The 20,528-nt window shown below is 32.9% G+C and overlaps 1 protein-coding gene across 2 annotated transcripts in view; it reads right to left on the reverse strand.

Moving 5' to 3' along the window:
* The window catches only part of LOC143222713 (uncharacterized), a 45,290-nt gene that overhangs the window by 9,154 nt on the left and 15,608 nt on the right, over window positions 1-20,528 (reverse strand). For both annotated transcript variants that reach the window (XM_076449607.1, XM_076449606.1), the window contains exon 4: window positions 2,585-2,719. In XM_076449607.1, the coding sequence (XP_076305722.1) occupies window positions 2,585-2,719 (135 nt within the window). The remainder of the gene's footprint in view (window positions 1-2,584; window positions 2,720-20,528) is intronic.

The following is a 20,528-nucleotide window of genomic DNA, read 5'->3' on the forward strand; positions in this document are numbered from 1 at the left end:
TGCTAATCTTATCTTTGTTTCACAAAATATTTGAAAACTGCTCTTAAAGACGTTTTACACTGTTGTGTATAATCTATATAGACCGACACCATTTTCACAGTTGAGATAATGAAATAATGGGTATTTTTTGTAAACTAACCCATTGTTACGATATTCTTAGCTTGTGAAATTATAATAAAAAAATTTGGGCATTAATTTGCAAAACATATAGTTTCCCTCAAACCACTGAATGATACTGAGAAGAGTGTGTGTATGTGTGTGTACAAAACACTTGTACCACAAAATTTACTATTTTATTTATAAATAAATACAAAGATAAATACAATACTAGCAAAGAAACATAAAAAAATCTCTTTTATGCTCAAGTAAATAGATATAACTGTATATAATAGGAGGATTAAACATTTGCTTCAGTAATCAAATCACAATTCTGGATGAAGACAAAAAAAATTATATGTTGATTTCCTACAGAAAAGTACATCTGTTGATTTTGACAAAAGAGGTTGTCTTTTCTTCTGTAGAGGTTTTGTTTTACCCATTCAGTAAGAAATGTGTTTCACTGCATGACTCACAATGACTGGATTATACAATGATAGCTTTTTAGTATTTCTTAGATTCAGACTGATTACCATTTTCACATCTCTTATGAGAGAGGTTGTGTCTTTCTTCTTCATATACCTAATGCCATTGTTTATCAGCTTTAAGATTTTGTCTGTTATAAGCTCTTATCCCTTCAATATCACTGTCAACATGAAGTTTTGAAGAGTTATATATCTTACTACATATACAAAGTACACAGTCTTTCTTTTCATTAATTCTTTCTTCTAGCCAGCTCTTTTATAAGTACCTGTTTAACGTTATTGTGTCCTACAGATATTCAGGATTCTTCTCCACATCCACATCTCAAAAGCCTCAAGACTTTTCTCCATTGTTTCACTGATGCACTAATTAGTGATGACTAGTTCTAGTATTTTATTGTACTAACTTTAGTGTATAGACAAACATTTTTATTCCTAAGCAGCTGTCACATTTTACCGAATGCCAATCTAACTATCTCTTCTTTCTATCTCTTTATGGCTTATACCATCTTTTGAATTAAGCTGTCCCACAAAGATGAAGAAGGATGCCTATTCCAAATTTAACATAAATGTTTACTTGTAGTGCCTTACTGTTTCTGTTGATACCATTTTGGTGCTTTTAAAACTGTTAACTGGAATGGTATTTTTAATTGAATCAAAGTTTAATAAGACAAAATTAATAACTGTTTCTCAGAACACTAACACAACAAGATACTCTGTCATATCCCACATAATGTTAAGAGCTCTGATCTTGGGTGAAGGGCCTCATTAGCATTGGATACATAAGTTAGAGTGGTAGATGTTTATTAAAAGACTCTTTACTTTCATTCAGAAGTTCTTAATAATAATTATTAATAAATAAATGAATTTATGCTTAAAATATTTAAAATGTTACATGCAAGTTTCATTATTCTTTTATGAGAAAACTATTAAACATCGAAAGAGGAAAAATAACTTTGTCTGGTAGATTACCACTGTTTATGTAGTTTAATAATAATAATCTGTATGTACTTCATAAACACTACAAATTTAAATTAAATGATAAGGCTTGAACTGTTACAGAAGTAACATTTAATGCTACACAGTAAGAATAGCATATTGATTTTCTTTGGTGAACTGTGGTATCAGAAAAAGCAAGATTCTAATTTCCAAAGAAGCATATGCCAAAGGCTATACTTTAGGAGAAGAATTAGTGTTGTAGTGTGGGGTCCTCTTAGCAGGGTATGCTGTTTTGCTTATTTAATGTTGTTTTCATTAATTACATTGGTTATACTAGTTTATCTATAACATATAATAATTTTTTATTTTCCTTTAAGTTTCTACTTAGAAATAATCAAAATCTCTTGAGCTGGCTAAACCTCATAAAATGTTACTGGATTTACGAAAAAAAAACAAAAAACACTTCAACAACAAAAATATCTACATAATAAAATAATGCATTTTAATCTTAATAAGTAGAAATGTAAGAAAAGTACATTTAATTAGCTATACTAATGGTCAGATTGACTTTTACTTTCACTCCAGTAAGTACATAGTTTCCTCTGATTAGAAGTTATTATTCACATATAGTTGTTTATACAACTATGTAAGTGCAACTAAACAGTGATGGTCACTTTCTTCACACACAACTAAGAAGGAATATACTTCCTCAATATATAGCTGAAGGTGGGATAACATTAGAAAATGAGCAGAAATGCATAAAATTTCAGAAAAAAGGGCTACAAGCTTTAAACTTTCCAAAGTACAATACAACAAATAATGAAATATGTTTGTTTTTCACAATGAGCTTCACTTCTGTTAGTTTGTACAGATATTATTATTTATAAAACTAGTTAACAGTGTTCAATAAACTATAAGTGAAGAAAATAATTTAGAAAACAGCAAATATGGTATAAATTATAAATGTACAAAAAACAAACAGAATTAAATTATGAGAATTTTAAAAGGAAAGTCAAAGTAAGAAAGTTAATACCAGATATACCAGTTTTGTATTCTTCTCCACATACCTGTTTATGCATACTGTTGTGCAGATGATCAAACAGCTGAGGAACAGTTGCATAAACTTCATTGCAGAGTTTACACCAATGGTTGCCCGGGTCAAAATACTTAAACCGCTCACTATCTTCTGTCTTTTCTTCATTCTATTCAAAAATACAAAAAGAACAGCAAATGTATGAGTACACAAATATGTATCTACTGATTTATCCTCTTTAGCAGAAGCTTTGTTATAAATTATTTTATGAACAAAATTTGGATGAAACAGTTCAATGCAGGTTTACTAGTGTACAGCAAAACTGCCAAAGACTTAGTCAGGAGCCAAACTATAAAATTTTACCCAGAAACATTATGTAACCTTTACCATATATCATCATAAATCTTGATAATGAGAAGTTTCATCTAATGAGGAATGGTCACAATATGAAGCATATCTTGCATACACTAGCAAAAAAATGCTGCTGTCCAGGAAAGATTAAATGTGTTCAGTTGAAATTAAGAAAGGATATAAAACAAAATATCCATTTCCCTTCTCAGTTACCCAAGTCCTAAAGAAAAAGGAATGGTCAAAGAAGAAGTGTGAACACAACCACCAAAAACAGTTCCATATGTGTCAGTGGGAATAACTTCAATGATTATGTTCATAAACCAGGAAGAGAGAGAATTTTTTTCATATAAAATAGAACTAGACACAGGAACAAGACAAACAAATGCAGAGTAAAATCTGAATAACCAGTTTAAAGATAGTACATACTATAACACTGAAAATGTATTTCCAATGGGTACTTAACTTCCTTTCACCCAAAGCTATCTTGACCTTGAGTTGCCCTCTAAGAAATTGTTAAAATTTCAAACAGTGCACCAGTCTTTTATGCCCCTTCATTTTTGCACCATCACAGCAACATGTGTTGATTATGTGACCACCCTTCACCAATCATACTCAGGTAGCTCCCTCTACCATTCTAGCACAATCCTCACTTTCAAGAATTGGCAGAAACAAATCAGAAACACCAACAAATCAGTAGGGAGTAAGGGTAGGAAGTAGATAAGATGAGGTAAATACCTATCAGAAATACATTTTCATGAAACAGTACTACCTCTTCTCACCTAAAGCTAGAATCACACATTACAAAGATGAAGGGGCTGGGGAAGGCACAAAAATAATCAAACAAGCAGACAACAACCACTGTGAATGAACAAGTATGCCACAATTATAAAAGGAGGCACATCTCTGGGGTACAGCATTACTTCTGGAACAGGTATGCTCTTTGCCCAGTGACGAAGAAGATAAGATACATATGGCAGAACTTAATAGACAGGCATCATGTCATGTAGTACATATTCCATCCCCGAAAAACAAATAGTACTTAAATTGTCCTACATATGGGGCGAACATGAGCACATGACACAGTGACAGAATTTAGGAAAGTGCCTGGAAATTAGATATAACTATATGTGGCTAGAATTAAAATATATATATGAATAGACAAAGTGTGGTCTACCTAGGCAAGAGCATCCAGATGAAGTGCCTTGAGATACACTGGATTATGCCAAATACAGTCCATCTACTGGAAAATATCAATGGAAAGACCTTGCATAAATTAGTATGTCAAGTGCTGTCCATCCTTGAAGAAAACATCCAGTATAAGCACCTTGCTTAAAAAACTGATTGTGTGACCAACAAGTGCAGTCACCCTGGACAAAAACATCCAGGTGAAGCACCTTGGATCAAGGATGTTGTTATTGAACAAAACATTGTAATGATGATAGCCCTCTTCTTACTGAAAGGGTACACATGACCTCTGAATTTTGATTTAATTTAAAGAACAAACCCCTCTCCTGAAGAAACTTCCAGGGTCCACCACTCCAGCAACTGGGAACTGGAAAATAAAGGAAATCCATGAAACAAATAGAGAGGAATAAAAATCATGAGAAGAGTCAGCATGAGCCATATAACATAGCAGGGAATGTACTAGACAAAGCAGATGTATGTGGTTCTGAACGAGAGTACAGGTGGGAAAATGAAGAAATTAGGATAAAAGTCAGGTGATATATGAGGAAGAGAGGCTCAATCCAAATAACAAATAACATATCAGGAATGGTAAAGAATCCAAGAAATATTAATGGTATAAATATCAGAATGATATTGATGACAACAAGCTAAAAAGGAAGGAAATAAGTCTTAAGGGAAAACAGTACAAAGAATACATCACAATGCATTCAACGGGAGAGCAGGAGAAGACTTGACAGACAACATGGAGATCCCAATTCAGTAGAACAAAGAAATGTTGTGAAGGGGCCAGACAAAAGGAAGGGAAAAGGAGAAAAATAACCAGAAAAGAGAAGACTTTCTGGAAATGGGAGAATGGAATCTGTGTGACAGGGCAGTTCAATGAAGAACAACAGTTGCAACAGATAATACCTGATCAAACACCAGATAAAGAACCAAGACAAGAAAGAAACAGAAGGATGGAGTGGTTGGAAACCAAGACCAATAGACCAAAATCTGAAGTAAGACCAACACACAGACAAGCAACAAGAGTGAATGGTACAGGCAAGAAACTGATACACAGGACCAGACAAAAGTCATACACGATATTGGAGTGTGGCAATGCTGAGATGAAAAATGTACAGTTATGGCCCTCAGAAGAGCAATCAGAACCAAGATATAGTCAGAAGTTGTTGCACCAGTAAGGGCCAGAGCAAAGGAAACAATGTATGAGCCAGCCAAAATGGAGCAATCAACAAAATACAATAAGGAATGATCTGAATAAAGGAAAAAACTCATGAGACGAGCTTAATCAATGAGTATGCATATAGGAGAAGACCCTTCCAAACCTGACTGAAAGTCTCTATCCTTAGAGCTAAAAGGTGAGGAACTGGAGACTGAAAAGGAAAAAAGTTTGGCATTCCAGTGAGTGGGAAATGCATATAATGTTCCTAGTTGAGAACATACCCCCAGAAAAACCTGCTGATAGAGGAACCATCAATGGGGAGAACCTGGTTGAGACATGAAAAGCCATTGACCACAAGGTACGTAACTCCAGAAACATGACATGCCAGAACTGTCATGTTGTGATCATAAGCCTAGTAAAGGAAGGAGATCAGAATCTGAAAACAGAGGTTTTAATTTACATTCTCCTTACTTGATGACATAGTTGATGACAGTGGAATTGACAAAATGAGCAATACATAACTGGGCAGCACCCCAACACAACCTGAACATGTATCTGAAATTGAATGAAATCTTTAAGAAATATTAATGTGTACTTTATTGTGTTTTTAATTACTAATCAAATACAGTTAACCAAACTACAAATATTTTGTATTCCCCTTTCAACAGTTAAAAATAAAACAGGCAAGGCTAAGCCAACTTATTAGTTGAACACAAGCCAGATCATGCAAACAAAATCCCTGGATATCATGCAATGCCCGAGTTTTCGCAACTGAAATTAATTTCTACTATTGTAAAGGCACAATTATTCTGAGAAAATCTGAGGAAAACAAAAACTGGGAATGATCAAGGATTATGGGTAACAGAGGAGCAGATAATTAAGTCACTAGTGTACAAACAGTTGTGAAGTTAGATTAGGCACACCTGGCTCCTGAGTTTTTGGGATGGCTCCTAAATCTGAAAATATTTGTCAAGGCTTGTATAAGGTAATCATTAAATATTACACATATTTTGCTTTAAATATTTTTATTGAATGTTTTTATACACTAAACATACAAATGTCCTTTAAAGGACCAAAGGTACTGTTACTTGTTAAATATGTATTTTGTAATCTACACAATACTGAAATACTGATCTTTAATTAAAAAATATAGCCAAAGCAAGCTGTCAAGTTAGTTATATTTACGTCATTCAAGAACACTAAACACTTGGACTTAGATCAGAGTAAACAATGAAACACCACCATTTTTCATCAGCAATTAAGTTCAAGAATGTGAAATAAACTTTGCAAATGTTAACCTGAAACATGTTTCAATACAAGTGAAAGCTGCTGATTCATGAAGGGGTTTCTCAAACAGTTACATAGTTTAACAAAAAAAAATCAAATGAGTATGATGCAAGAAGAAGATGAAAACCTAAATGTAGTCAAAGATCCCTTAATGAACTAAAGGAATATGCACCGATAGACTTCACCATATTGATAAAATAATGTTGATTATAATTCTGAATTTACAAAATATACTTTCACAAATTATGGCAAGCTTTTTGTAACAACAGACAAAAATTCAGATATTTTAACAATAAAATATTTGTATTAAAGATTCATCCATAAAATGTTGATGTCAGTGTGACTTGAACTCTGACAAGTTAAGGAGCAAGGTGATGTTCATGTGAAACTTAAAAATATTTTTGTCCATGATACCATTTGCAAATTGCATAGTCTCTACAACCTCCTAAATACACATCTATTTCTTTTTCAAAATCTGTATCTGGCATTTTCTCCAACATAAACTGTTGTGAAATCAGTAATGTGGAGTAGTTTGAAATGTTGATAACTCTTAACAGCAAATGAAGAATATGTCAGATGGTACTTTTATGCAATGTCTGAGCATGCACATCTTGACCTCTACTCATGCACACAAGGTTAACTACATTTCTGTCTAAAGGTACAGAGCTTCATCTTTTACCTACTTATCTCTTAACTTTCCTACAATTTTTATATTTGTTTGAAATGTGTGAGAAAGTACACTAAAAAAGAATACAGTGATTTTAATTGTTCATATTTTTATTACAGCACTGTTGAAAGATATTACAATAAAATTAAATAAAATGTTAAAAAATCTTTAAACCTATCATGTCCACGTGCATCACCTGTTATATGATTTCACTGGTTTGCTTTACCATATTGCAAAACCAAAAAGAATAGATGAAATACTTTGAAATTTCAGAAGAAATTTCTTCATATTATGACACTTCTGCAAATAAAATATTTTTGTGTGTGACATTTTGAAGAGTTCACAACTTTAAAATACAAGGGATACCACTGTGATGCACTTTCTTGCATACGTTGTAGATTTAAGTTACTAATATTGATGGCATCCTACATTTTTATTAAACTTTTCTGCAAAGTTTTTGTTTATAAAACATTAAATTTTTCCATGTTTTGATTTGAAAAGCACTGCATAAAGTTTCACGGTGATTATGACCATTGGCAGACAGTAAGAATACCTTTTTTTAAAATATCCAAATAAAAAGTAAACCAACTTTTTTAAATTGTTAATAAGAAAGGTTCATATGCATATGTAATAAACTTTAAACTCGTTTTACATTCATTTAGTCATTTTTATTTGCCCATTTAAGCAGTTAATTGAGCCAATAAGGCTTAAATTAAACAATGCTCAACACAGGAAAACAAAACTCAATACAATTAAGTGCAAAATGATTTAACTCAGCTTACCTCATCTTGTTCATAAAAACATTTTTTCTATTATACTACAATATTACAATTTAACTTAATTGTTAAACTAATAAAACAAGCTTTTAAACAAACAATCATCAAAACTATAATTGTGAAAACTGTTCACAAACTTTTTTTTCTTGCAATATATCACTAAACTAAACTTTTGTATATTGTTCTGACCTCTAAGGAAATATCCACCGAAATAGAAGTCATGCTGATTTTTTTCATTAACCTTTTCATGACAGGTCAAGGGTCAAAGGCCACATCACTGCATTTGTTGACTTGCATTCAAAATTTTACTGAACTACTATTTTATGAATTTATGTTAAATTTGGAATCAAAATGTAGATTATAATTCAAACTTAAATATTATATACAAGTTTATTTCTTAAATTAAAGGAAAATATTAAAAGAATGCACTTAAATATAGATTTTAGTGTGCCAAAAAAATAATGTCTGATAATTCTGTTTGAGCTTGTTGAAATCAACCAAAATCAAAAATTACAATTTTCTAAATTTTTTATGTATAAAATTAAATTTTTGTATTGAATAATCTCAACTCTGAATTTTTTAACATGTGGAAAAATTATTATAATCTTTTCAATTCAATGGTGCAATGGGAGATTTTAATTTTAGAGGTGGACATTGAGTGGGAACATTTCACAGTAAGGGGGATAGGTTTTTGTAAATTGTTCACAATACTTTTATATACCACGTGATGACAGAATCTATAAGAAAGGAAACTATATTAGATTTAATATTAGCATACCATGTGAATATGACAGACAGAGTTGTACAAGTGACCTTTTGCACTATTAAGTTTGGTATTTTACTATACGTACAGGGTGGCCCGTAAGTCCCTACCCATCCATATATCTTATGTATCCAGTGTATGTGTGTGCTATCCCTCATTCTCACTGCATAATATTATGCAAACACCATGTTCTGTGAGACATTTTCCTCAACATAGCAGGGGTTATTGTTCCAAATGCTGCAGTAACAGCTGCCTTCAACTCATCATTAGTATTATTGAATATAACATAATAACATATGGATGGGTAGAGACTTACAGACCACCCTGCAGAATTGAGGAAGAACAGAATCATGATTCCAAATTTCAAGAAAGCCAGTTCTGATGGAATAAGACTGATCTGGCATTTGTAACTTGGACTAAAGAGTTGGAAGGGGATCTTGATCTGACATGGGGAAATGGTACACCTAAGGGAAAAACTGATATAGAACATATATATTCTGTTCAATACATAAACAAAAAAAGATGGGGTGAAGTAGAACAAGCTAGTATAGTTTAGTAAATGTTTAAAAGATGATATAAGGAATAAATATAATAAACTAAAGAAATTTAAACTTACTGAAAATAATGACTTGGAGGAGTACAGGATATCAAGAGAACTGGTTAGAAGAAAGTTAAAGGTGCAAAAAGTGTATATGAAGGAGAGAGTTAAACCAAATAATAAAGAATTCTTTAAGTATATGATGCACAAAATGAGGATGTGGCTTAGGCCTCTTAAAAATGATAATGGAGAACTGAACTCACAAGATGATGAAATGGTAAATTTATCAAACTATTTATTATCTTCAGTTTTTACAAAGGAAGATACAAATATATCTAAACCACAGCACTTAATTTACAGGAAAAAACTGAAATAAAAAAATCAAAGTTTGGAAAATTAAAAATTGACAAGTCCCATGAACCAGACAACTTTTTTCATAGTTTTAAAGCAATCTAAATATTTTATTTGTGAACCATTAGCTTAACTTTTTTATAGTTCAGGCAGTAGTGGAAGACTAAAGGTGGCTAATGTTAGTCCAATATCTAAAAGTGATAAACACTGCATAAGCAATTATAGGCCAATTAGTCTTACATTAGTAGTTGGAAATGCTTTGGAAAGTATGATTATACTGTATAATCACTTAAAGTTATAAATTTTTATAGTTCAGTCAGTAGTGGAAGACTAAAGGTGGCTAATGTTAGTCCAATATCTAAAAGTGATAAACATTGTATAAGCAATTATAGGCCAATTAGTCTTACATCAGTAGTTGGAAATGCTATGGAATTATACTGTATAATCACTTAAAGCAGTTTTATATAGAACAAAAGAGCCAGCATGGTTTCATTAAGGAAAATTCTTGTTTAAAAAATCTTCTGACATTCTTTGAGGATGTTACTTCAAAAACTGATGAAGGAAATTACTGTGGCTTTGGTTTACCTTAATTTTTAGAAAGTATTTGACAAAGTAACTGGGTGTGGGGGGAATGCTATCAAACTGGATGGAAAATTTGCTGAACAGTAGAAAGCAGTAATAAATAGAGTTAAATCTGACTGGACTGCAATGTCAGGTGGTGTGACTCAGGGCTCTCTGCTGGATCCTATGCTGTTTGTAATTTATATTAATGATATTGACTATGGAAGGACTATCAAAATAACATTAAGATTTTTGGGTTGGTTGATTTAGTGTTTTATGGCACAAAGCAGCTAGGCTATCTGCGCCAAACATCCAGTAAAAAGTTAAAAAGTAAATTCTTAAAGGAAATTAAGGTAAAACAAAACAAAGTTTAAAAAACAACATAAATAACATAAAACCAATTCTTACATCTAGTCTACAATATTAAAAAAAAACTACAGTAATTCAAGTTGTAAAGGACTTTCTGTAGTGTAACTGTAATTATCATAACTCACCAGGAAGACTAACAGGTAAGTACAAAAACCATCATCAGTCACCTGAAGTTGGCCTTTCCAATCCTGGTTTCGAGTTATTTGATGTGATGGTCATTTTCAAAACAGAGTGTAATAAAGAGGTTTAAAACACATGTAGCAAAATTATAATAATAACTCACCAGGATGACTAATGGGTAGTTCAAATGGATAGTTCAAATAGCAGCATCACCTGAATTTGGCCTTTCCAGTCCTGGTTTTGAGTTATTTAATGTTATGGCAGTTTCTAATTTCAAATTGAACTAGATGAACTGTGACTTTTAAAAGGAAGCCACATTAAAAAAGGTGAAATGTATAAATTAAAAAACTTAAATGGCATTATAAAGACTAATGGCCATTAAAAAAATAAAAACATTACCAAGGTGGACAATGTCACCATCACCAATAACGTTATGGACAAACTTTGGGGCAGAACATGTTTAAAATGATGCCATTGTTGAGAGTTGTAAGAAAGGCAAAAATGTAAAATGTGGCTTATTGTGATCTGAGTGTTACACAAACTAGACACTGGTGCATCAGTTCCAGATAAAAGAAAATTATGAGTTAAAAAACTATGACCAATGTGTAGACTAGTTAGAATTACTTCCTCTTTCCAATCCTTATGGAGTCATGACAGCCAAACTTCAATATTGGGTTTTATTTGGAAAAGCTTGTCGACTGCTAGCTGGCACAGAGCCGAACCTTGAATACAGGACCATAGTCCATGTATGGGACAGGCACAGCGGTGATAGTGCCAGAACAGATAGACTGAGCTGCAGTGTTGGTGAGCTAGATCCCACAAATACCAACATGGCCTAGTATCCAGAAAAACTGGATAAAAGTAGATGTTAAAGAGAAATGGGCCAGTCAGTTTTGAATATCGACGAGAACAGTGTGTGAACCAACATGAAATGATGCCAGGGCCAGTAGAGAACTAAACAGGTCAGTATAAATAGTGCAGTTTGAGTACTGCTTAGCTTTGAACCATCTGTATAAATAGGAATGGAAGGATGGTTCGAAAGATGTTTAGCAAATAGCAGACAGTATCAGGAAATGTCTACTTTTCTCAGATGACTTAAAGATAGGTCATAATTGGGGATTGTAAAAAGCCATGGCAGGATAAGCTGACCATCCTGAAAAGGTATGGCCCACTGAGGAAATAAAATACAACCCCAGGTAGGATGCTTTGGTAAAGAACGAAGTTTCAAAGCATATAGTAAAGACAGTTGCAAATGGAGGAGGTGCAAAGAAGGTTCATGAGACACTTATATAAGCTCTGAACTGTGGAAGTGCAGAAAGCCCCAGTGCAGAGCCAAAATCCTTGATGATGAATAGGGTCTAGCATCTTTAAAGCTGATGGTCTGCCAGAGCCACAGACCAGTGATCCACAGTCAAGTTTCGATCGAATAAGAGCATGATATATCTTTAGCATAGAATGTCGATCTGCTTCCCAAGTGGTGGAAGAGAGGGCACAAAGGATGTTCAATGCTCTTGTATATTTGACCTGTAGCTGCTTAATGTGTGGTATAAAAGTCAGCTTATGGTCAAAGATAAGCCCCAAGAGCTTTGTCTCAGGGACCACAGGCAGCTTAATTTCACCAATACGGAGTTCAAGAACAAAGTCAATACCTTGTTAGTGGCAAAAGTGCATGCAATCAGTTCTAGAGAGAGAGAGAAGTTAAAGTCATTTGCTGTGGTACATTTCAGTAAACAACTGAGGGCAGTCTGTAGCTGCAGCTCAATATACCTCATTTCAACGACTGACATGAGATGTGAAAGTTGTTGACATAGAGCCCATTTGCAACAGTGAGAGGGAGTTGTTCAGTGATGGCATTAATTTTTATATTGAAAAGTGTGACACACAGCCCTGAGGTACTCCAAGTTCCTGTAGAAAAGAACAGGAAAGTGTTGAACCCACACAAACTTGGAATCTCCTTTCCATTAAAATTTTTTTAAATAAAAATGGGCAAATGGCCATGCAACCCACATATATGGAGATCTCGCAAAATGCCATACATTCATGTGGTATCATAAGCCTTCTCAATGTCAAAAAATATTGATACAAGATGTTGTCATTTGAGAAGGGCTTCTCTGATTGATGTTTCAAGTTGAATCAGGTGGTCCATGGTGGACAGCTGTTCTCAGAACCCACACTCGGTGGGTGAGAGGAGGTTGTTTGATTTGAAGAACCAAACAACATGAGCTTAACCATCCTCTCTAATGTCTTACATTCCTTAAAGGAATCTTGGGATCCTTCCCAGGCTTAGAGAAAAGTAGGACAATAGCCTGGCCCCAGGCAAGCAAAAACATTCTCCTGTCAGATCTGGTTAAAAACAATCAAAAGAATAGCATGAGAAGCAGGAGATAGATGTTCCACCAGTGTAAAGAGATGATTATAGTCATAGAGACGATCAGCCTGAAAGGAAAGAGGTGATTGCTCTGCCCGAGTCTTGATGGCCAAGAAGGTGGAAGAAGAAGCAGAAGTGCTAGATACCCAGCAAAAGCTTTCACCTAAAGTATTGGTGATGCTACAGGTATCAGCTGCTTCCTGGCCACCAGAGAGCATCTTGGGGTGGGAGAAGAAGATGTATCTGAGGAAATGCCTGTACCTGGACCCAAAAAATGTGAATCTTGGGGTTTGTTGGAATGTACGCAAGGGACAGAGATGGGAGTTGAAGTTGATTCAACAACTTTTACAACCATGGAGGTCAAAAGACTTGTCATCTGTTTGGAGAATGATTCTTTTGGAAATACAGAGAGATCTGTCTACACTCCCACTGTAGTTGTGGAACAAAGTGTAGCAGCATTGTCCAAAATGAGGTGGTAAACAACAAGTTTCGAGCCTCAGGATAAGTAATGTTATGAATCATTTTTAAACACAGCAGCAATGCCAGAGTTTCATGAGCACTATACCCAAATACCAGCATCAGATACAATGTCCACAACACCTGTTGAGAACATCCAACACTGGTACTTGGCTGACCCTAGCCTGGGTGGAAAAGCAGAATGACCCAAGAGGGGCCACCCCAAGGCTGCCCGTCTACAGGAATTCAAGGCCAAAGTGGTGTGTTAAGATTAGACCCCTCAACCACCAGGATCATCTCCTCCCCTTCACAGGTTGCCATGCATGGCAAACATGTGGGTGGATGTTTAGATCCCAGACGAAGTAAACTGAAAGAACAGAACCCTCCCTGGGAGGTCCCCTCACCATGTACAGGAATCCACACTGGGGAAGATTTTTGGGATGGCAAACTGTAGCAGAGATGCTCCACACTTGCAGGGAAAGTTTGATCATTTGATCCACTGGGCCAATACATGACAGGTGATGTTTATCTATCTAAAATGTAAGGAGCTGCATGTGTAGGTTTTATTATTCAAATTATTGTTATTATTTAAATGGGAATACATTAACTACTATAGCTAAAGAAAAATATTTGTGTTGTGGTAAAGAAAATCACTTAAGTAATTTAAACAGTGTATTATAGCGAGCAATGGGGTTAATAAGATTTTAGGTATCATCTATAGAAACACTAAATGCATGACAAAGGATATTACTCTTTCACTTTACAGATCATTGCTTGTAAGGCTGCATTCAGAGTACTGTGTACAGTTTTTGTCTCCATTCCTCAGGAGCATTGAATTGTTGGAAAAAGTTCAAGGAAGAGTCACTATAATGATACCTGGGATGATGAGATTATCCTATGAGGAAAGATTAAATTTCCTTGTTTTATATGGAGAATAAAAGGATTAGAGTGGATTTGATTGAGGTGTTTAAGATTACCAAGGATATTACAATATAGATCCATCAAACATTTAAGCCATTATAAACTTTGTAACATCAGTTATCATTTGTTGTTTTTGTGGAATGCTCCTGAAAAAGCTGTAAAGTGAAATATTTAGTGACGAATTAACAAAAACAAGAATTTGGTGTTATAAGGTCATTTATTTCTAGCATATTTCTGTAAAGGAAAAATAATTTAAGGATGTCATTTTTTAAATTTTTTTCACATCTTGTATTATGAGATCAAATAACTGGTGCAGAAGGTGTGAATGAAAAGAAAACTTTGTATAATTAGCTTTCCATTAAAAAAAGTTTAAGTGTTTCTTTTCACAAATAAAACATATAATGAAACAAAATTTTCATCATATCATAATTTACTGTCATGAAAGCACCTTAAATACTTTCAGACTTGTGTTAATGATCTTTATTTTTGTATGAATTCATGGAACAGAGAGGTTTTTTTTAAAATTTAAAACAATATATACATGTGTGTGTGTGTATAACCACTGATGCATGATGGATGACATACCTCGTACCTTTTTGGTGGCAAAAATTATAATTCCCCCTCATTGTCTGAACATGTGTATTTTTTACTCATTGTCATTCTTGTAACTGTCAGTACTAGAAAAAACACAAATATGTGTATTATATAAACATGTATTTCAAAATTTCACCTTTTCTGACTGTATTATATTAACTGAAGATAACATTTTCATCCTTTAACAAATCAGATACATCTCTAATTTTGTTGATTAATTCTGCTTTCTAAATTATTTATCACTGAATGTTTTATACAGAAAAAACAACAACATGATCCACTGATATGAAAATTGGTTAGCAACATGTGTGGCAAGGGCAGTAAGTCAAGCTGCACTGTGTGTGAAAAAGTAGCAATATGAAATATCAAAACAGGCAGTTGGCAAGTTTGATTGTAGGGGAGGCCTATACTACACTACCAAGTAAACATTTCAGCACTATTTCTAACTGAAGGGTGGATCCATTCAGTCTCATTTCAGTGGGATTATATCAATCCACGGAGAAACTTTCTTTATTGACCTTCTCAAGAATTTTGGACTAGTGAAGCAAGGATTCTCCCACATCCACTAAATGAAACGTGAAGTGAAGAAATTACATAGGCAATGAAGAAGTGTACAGACTGAACAAAAACTATCTTATCTGCATAAGTCTCACAATGACAGACTGTGCAATGAGTTACTGCAAATGAGGCCAGGTGCAAGGGCAGGATTGCACTTAGTGCTGCTGATTTTTTATTTCCAGAAATATGCCTTGAAAAGTAACACACAAACATGTATACATGGGGTGATTCAAAATTATCTTTTCTATTTTAACATGGAAAAAAAACCTGCAGTTTTCAACAACTTTTAGCCCAATTCAAACAGTTTTTACTGACATGTCAGTATATTTCGACATGTGCACCATCAATAGCCTCTAGCATGTCTAATATCAGTTATGATATTAAATTTCAGTCCACCTCTGCTGTAACATGTTCACAGTTAAATTTTAAATGGCATCCATCATTCTATCTTTAGCTCTGTGATATCTGCTATATGTGTGTATCACATAACAAACCTCCACAGTTCTTTCCCGTACTGGCATCTGTAATTAGGCTACAACACAAACATTAACTTTGTCTCTGCATACAATGAAACAAGCCCTTTTTTCTTTTTACACTGTTGCCATTTTAAAGGTTAACACTATTCACTGGAGTGAAAAAAAAAACTGTTTTGAGTTGGTCCACAAGATGTTGAAAACTGCATAGTTTTTGTTTAATTATTAAATTTTAAAATAGTAAAGATAATTTCAAACCTCTCTTTACATATATATACACATATATACTACCAAAGCAGTCTTGCAGAGAACCCCTCTCAACAGTGAGCAGTGGCAGATGGGCTAAACACTGTTTTCTTCTACTCCAACATCTCCAGTATAAATATACTATAGGTGGTTACGTTAGCTAAAAAAAATGAAATAACCAATGATTTACATCCTTAGAGCCTCTAAAACAACTGGGGAAAGCCAATTGGAGGAAGATGAAAACCTAAGGCAGATGAAACAACAATATAGGTGAAGTGATGTATTAATTGTTAGGGGTTGTTTACTTATATAGTTATATGATCTAATCCAGGGAATCTCAACAACTAGAGACAAGAGATGTCTAGATATGATAAAGCTGATTACAAGTAACATGAAAAGGAAGAAAGGTTTTATCTCTTGGGGAGGACAAAACAAAATGAGTGATGTGTTTAACCAAACTGGTCAAAATGTAGAGAGGTAAGTTACAAGAAGAGAGAAGTCTCACAGATAGAAAAAATAATATTGAATGATCAGAAGGTAGTAATATGACCAAGATTACACTGATAGTCAGGATAATCAGAAAGAAAAGGAAGGTGATTGGAGAAAATATCTGATCACCCTCTTGGAGAGGAAGAACTGGTTTGCAATTATAACAACAAAATCAACCTATTCCTGTGGTAAAGACAGCAGTAGGTATCCAAGACAAAAATGTCTGAGCAACAACTCTTGCAAGTAAAAAGAACAAGAGAGTCTTAAGAGAAAGGTGGTACAAAAAAAAAGTGGTCAGAGGTGCAAATGGAGGACACATGAGAATCTCTAAAATGAAACTGAGGTTACAGTCTGAGAGACAAACTAGGATGGCAAAAATAGCAGAAAATAAAAAGTTTAACAGATAAAAACAAAGATATTAAATGTATTTAGGAAGTTTATCAGATTACACAAACAAAATTTCAGATTTCTGAGATAAAGTATTATTCATCTTAACATGAAAATCAAAACAAATACTCAATATATTCACAAACAAATGCTCTTTTGGTTTATTAAAAATACTTCACTAAAAATGATTTTTTTCATATGTGAAAGACTGAATGTTTACAGTAAACATATGTTTACTGAAAAAAACTGCCAATTTTGTGAACATATACACACACACAACATTAGAAATTAGTAGTAACAAATCTATAAAGACTTTAAATCAATACAAAGAGGTTGCATGTTTGGTTAACTTGACCAAGCTCATACTGAAAGTTAAAACAAGATTACTAAATATCAATTTTTGTGTGTCTCATGATAAGCTTGGTATGATTACATTTTATCAAGCCTATAATAATGTCTGTAGTTTCTTACAAATTAGAAACTCAAATTACTGATATTGACAAGCTAGAATATAAAACAAATACCTGCTATTTTTTCTATTTCCTAAGACATCATTTCATTTAGTCTACCACAGTGGTTCTACCGACTTCTTTCAATTTTAGAAATACATATTTATATAAACCAGCTTCACTTTACCACATGTTTATGAGCAATCAAAAGCTCAGAATTCCATCATGTGTTAATCTTAGCCTTTGCAAGGTTTATATTTGCTAAAAATAGTCTTCTTGTTTCAATACTCAAAGAGAAGGGATAAGATGAAATGGTTATAAAAAATGATACTTTTATAGACTCAAATACAGCTTAGTCAGTAAGCCTGACAAATTTTGGTTGAATTATATGGTATTAGTATTGTAATTTATTACTTTTTATTTCAAAATGCAGAGAGAAAACCTAAACAAAATATTTTGATTTACATCCTTCACAAGCAAACTTTGACAAGGCTTAACACAAAAATTACAGCAAGTACAAAGTTTGTGACAAACTTGAATAGCAGTAATTTTTCTGTGTTGCTTTTCATTTACTTTTATATGTTTTAAGAAAAATAACTGAAATTTATTAATTTATTTGTAAATAGTAATATAACATATTCATATATATAACTGAAATGTAAATGTATTTTACAAATTACAGGTCTACAAGAACAAAGAAAACTAAAACAGTTGCTTTATAAAGGCTAATTTTATGCTATTGAATATGGTAACACAAGTTGCACATATGCTGTGTGACTGCAATTTCATTAACTTTAGTCATACATGGCTAAAAAGTCAATAAAATAAAAATAATAAATATAAATAAGTATATATTAGGTTGAGAAATAATTCGTGAGCGTTTTTAAATAATTTCATTCAAGCATTACATGCAAGACTATACAATACTTCAATGCATGAACACATTACACCCAAAACATTTATTATGATACTTTATTTCATGTAATACCTAGGTATATAGTATGCATTATTTAAAACGAAATTGCAAGAAATTAAATGCGAAAAGCAGATGGTGTCGAAAATGCTCGATTTTGTCCACTTGACATTCCATTTAATGAGCTGAAAATGAAAGCAAAATTTAAAGACATATGAAAATCAAACACACCATCTATTAGAGCAAAAATTTATCTACCAAATGACATGAAATATTTTGCGAAAGCATTTCATTTATGAATATATTTTTTTAACTTGAAAAAACGCTCACAAATTATTCCTCAACCCAATAATATAACAAGATGCACTCTATTCAGAATATACATTTGTCGTTTCCCGTTACAATTCGTAGTCATTCTAGAATGAAAAATGTGCAATTTAGATCTATTTCATAATTTTTTATGGTGGTTTTTAGGTTGTTCAATGTTACCAAATTCATACAGAGATAAGATAAGAGAAAACAATGGATAAGATACAAAATATTTCTAAAGATACATCTGCCTGGAGGTTATTAGGATACTATAGAAATTTTACAAATGAAATTTGATAATTTTCTGATGCATACAAGTATTTAATCTTAAACTCAAAATTTCTTTACATGCTGGACAGTCAAAATTCAAGAAGAAAAATGCACAAGCAAACCTCTAATTTAAAAAATATTAAAACTTAATTTAAAAATTTTATATTTTGTGTATGATAGCCTTGTAATGTTTACTGATAATCTGAAACATTATGTGAATATACTCATACATTATCAAAGTTATGGTATGACTGCTATCATGTTTACTTTGGTGGTTATGAGTTTGGTGAATTACACCCAGTCCATAATCAAAGTTAACCTCTTGCTACAGGCATCTTTTTCTGAGTATGTAACAAGGTTTTCTGAGTTACACTCAAACTTTAAACTACATTTTACCACTGTATATGAATGAATTTGGCATAAAAGTGGTTAATAATCCAAATTTTAATATTATATAAATTTTAAGTACATAATTTTATAATGCAATATTTTTAAAAACTCCTGAATATCCTCTAATAAGAGAAGTGTGACATTTCCTACCTATGTTCTTCTCTAATCTTTTAACACCCCTCCCTGAAGTACAAATTTTGAAGTAAAATACTCATTATAATGTCATCATTGCTCAGGCAAAGCATAATTTCCAAAGCCTTCAATCTTGCTTACTTACAGAACCATCAAATAGAAAATCAGATCCCTCTTGCCATGCCCACCTATTACATCCTCTCTTTCAGAAATTGCCAATTCTCTCCGACTTTCAGTATTATACTTATAACCAATAGAAAGTCAAAATTTTAAACTATCCAATGACCTAATATATATACCATGTTTTTTCTGTACCATGAATTGTCAATTATGCTTTCAGTTCAAGCTTTATTCCCACAGGAAACACATCAATTAGCTTGGAAGTATTTGTAAGAGCCCTTGTCACAGTTATAAAGCCAGACAAATTGTGATAATTGTGGAACATTTTCTGATTTTTTTTGCATTTCATCTCTATGTTATTTGATATATTTAATTAAATAAAAATTTTGTGTAGTAGTAACATTAGTATAAAAAAATAGGGTCATGGGTCATTGACACTTCACAACAAAAAACAAAACAAGTATTTTTTGTGTTTTCTTTATTCATTATTATGAAAGTAACTAATATAGTTAATATAAGAAATATAGTTTCAATCTGAAGTCAATCTAGATTTAAATCAAAGTTTTTGGAGTTAAGCAGCCAGTCATATTCACCAGCCTTGAATAAAGATAGGATAGCTAAAATATAAATATTTCTTGAAAGAAAATATCTGAAATTTATTTAGGGGGTTTTAGGAGATCAGTCAAATAAGAGTTGATATGCTTGAGATGAAGAAAATTATTTCTCATCATAGCATGAAAATCAATTTACACTGAGACCAAGTCAAAAAGAAA

Source organism: Tachypleus tridentatus, chromosome 8 (assembly GCF_004210375.1).
Source record: "Tachypleus tridentatus isolate NWPU-2018 chromosome 8, ASM421037v1, whole genome shotgun sequence".
In the NCBI taxonomy this organism is placed as follows: domain Eukaryota; kingdom Metazoa; phylum Arthropoda; class Merostomata; order Xiphosura; family Limulidae; genus Tachypleus; species Tachypleus tridentatus.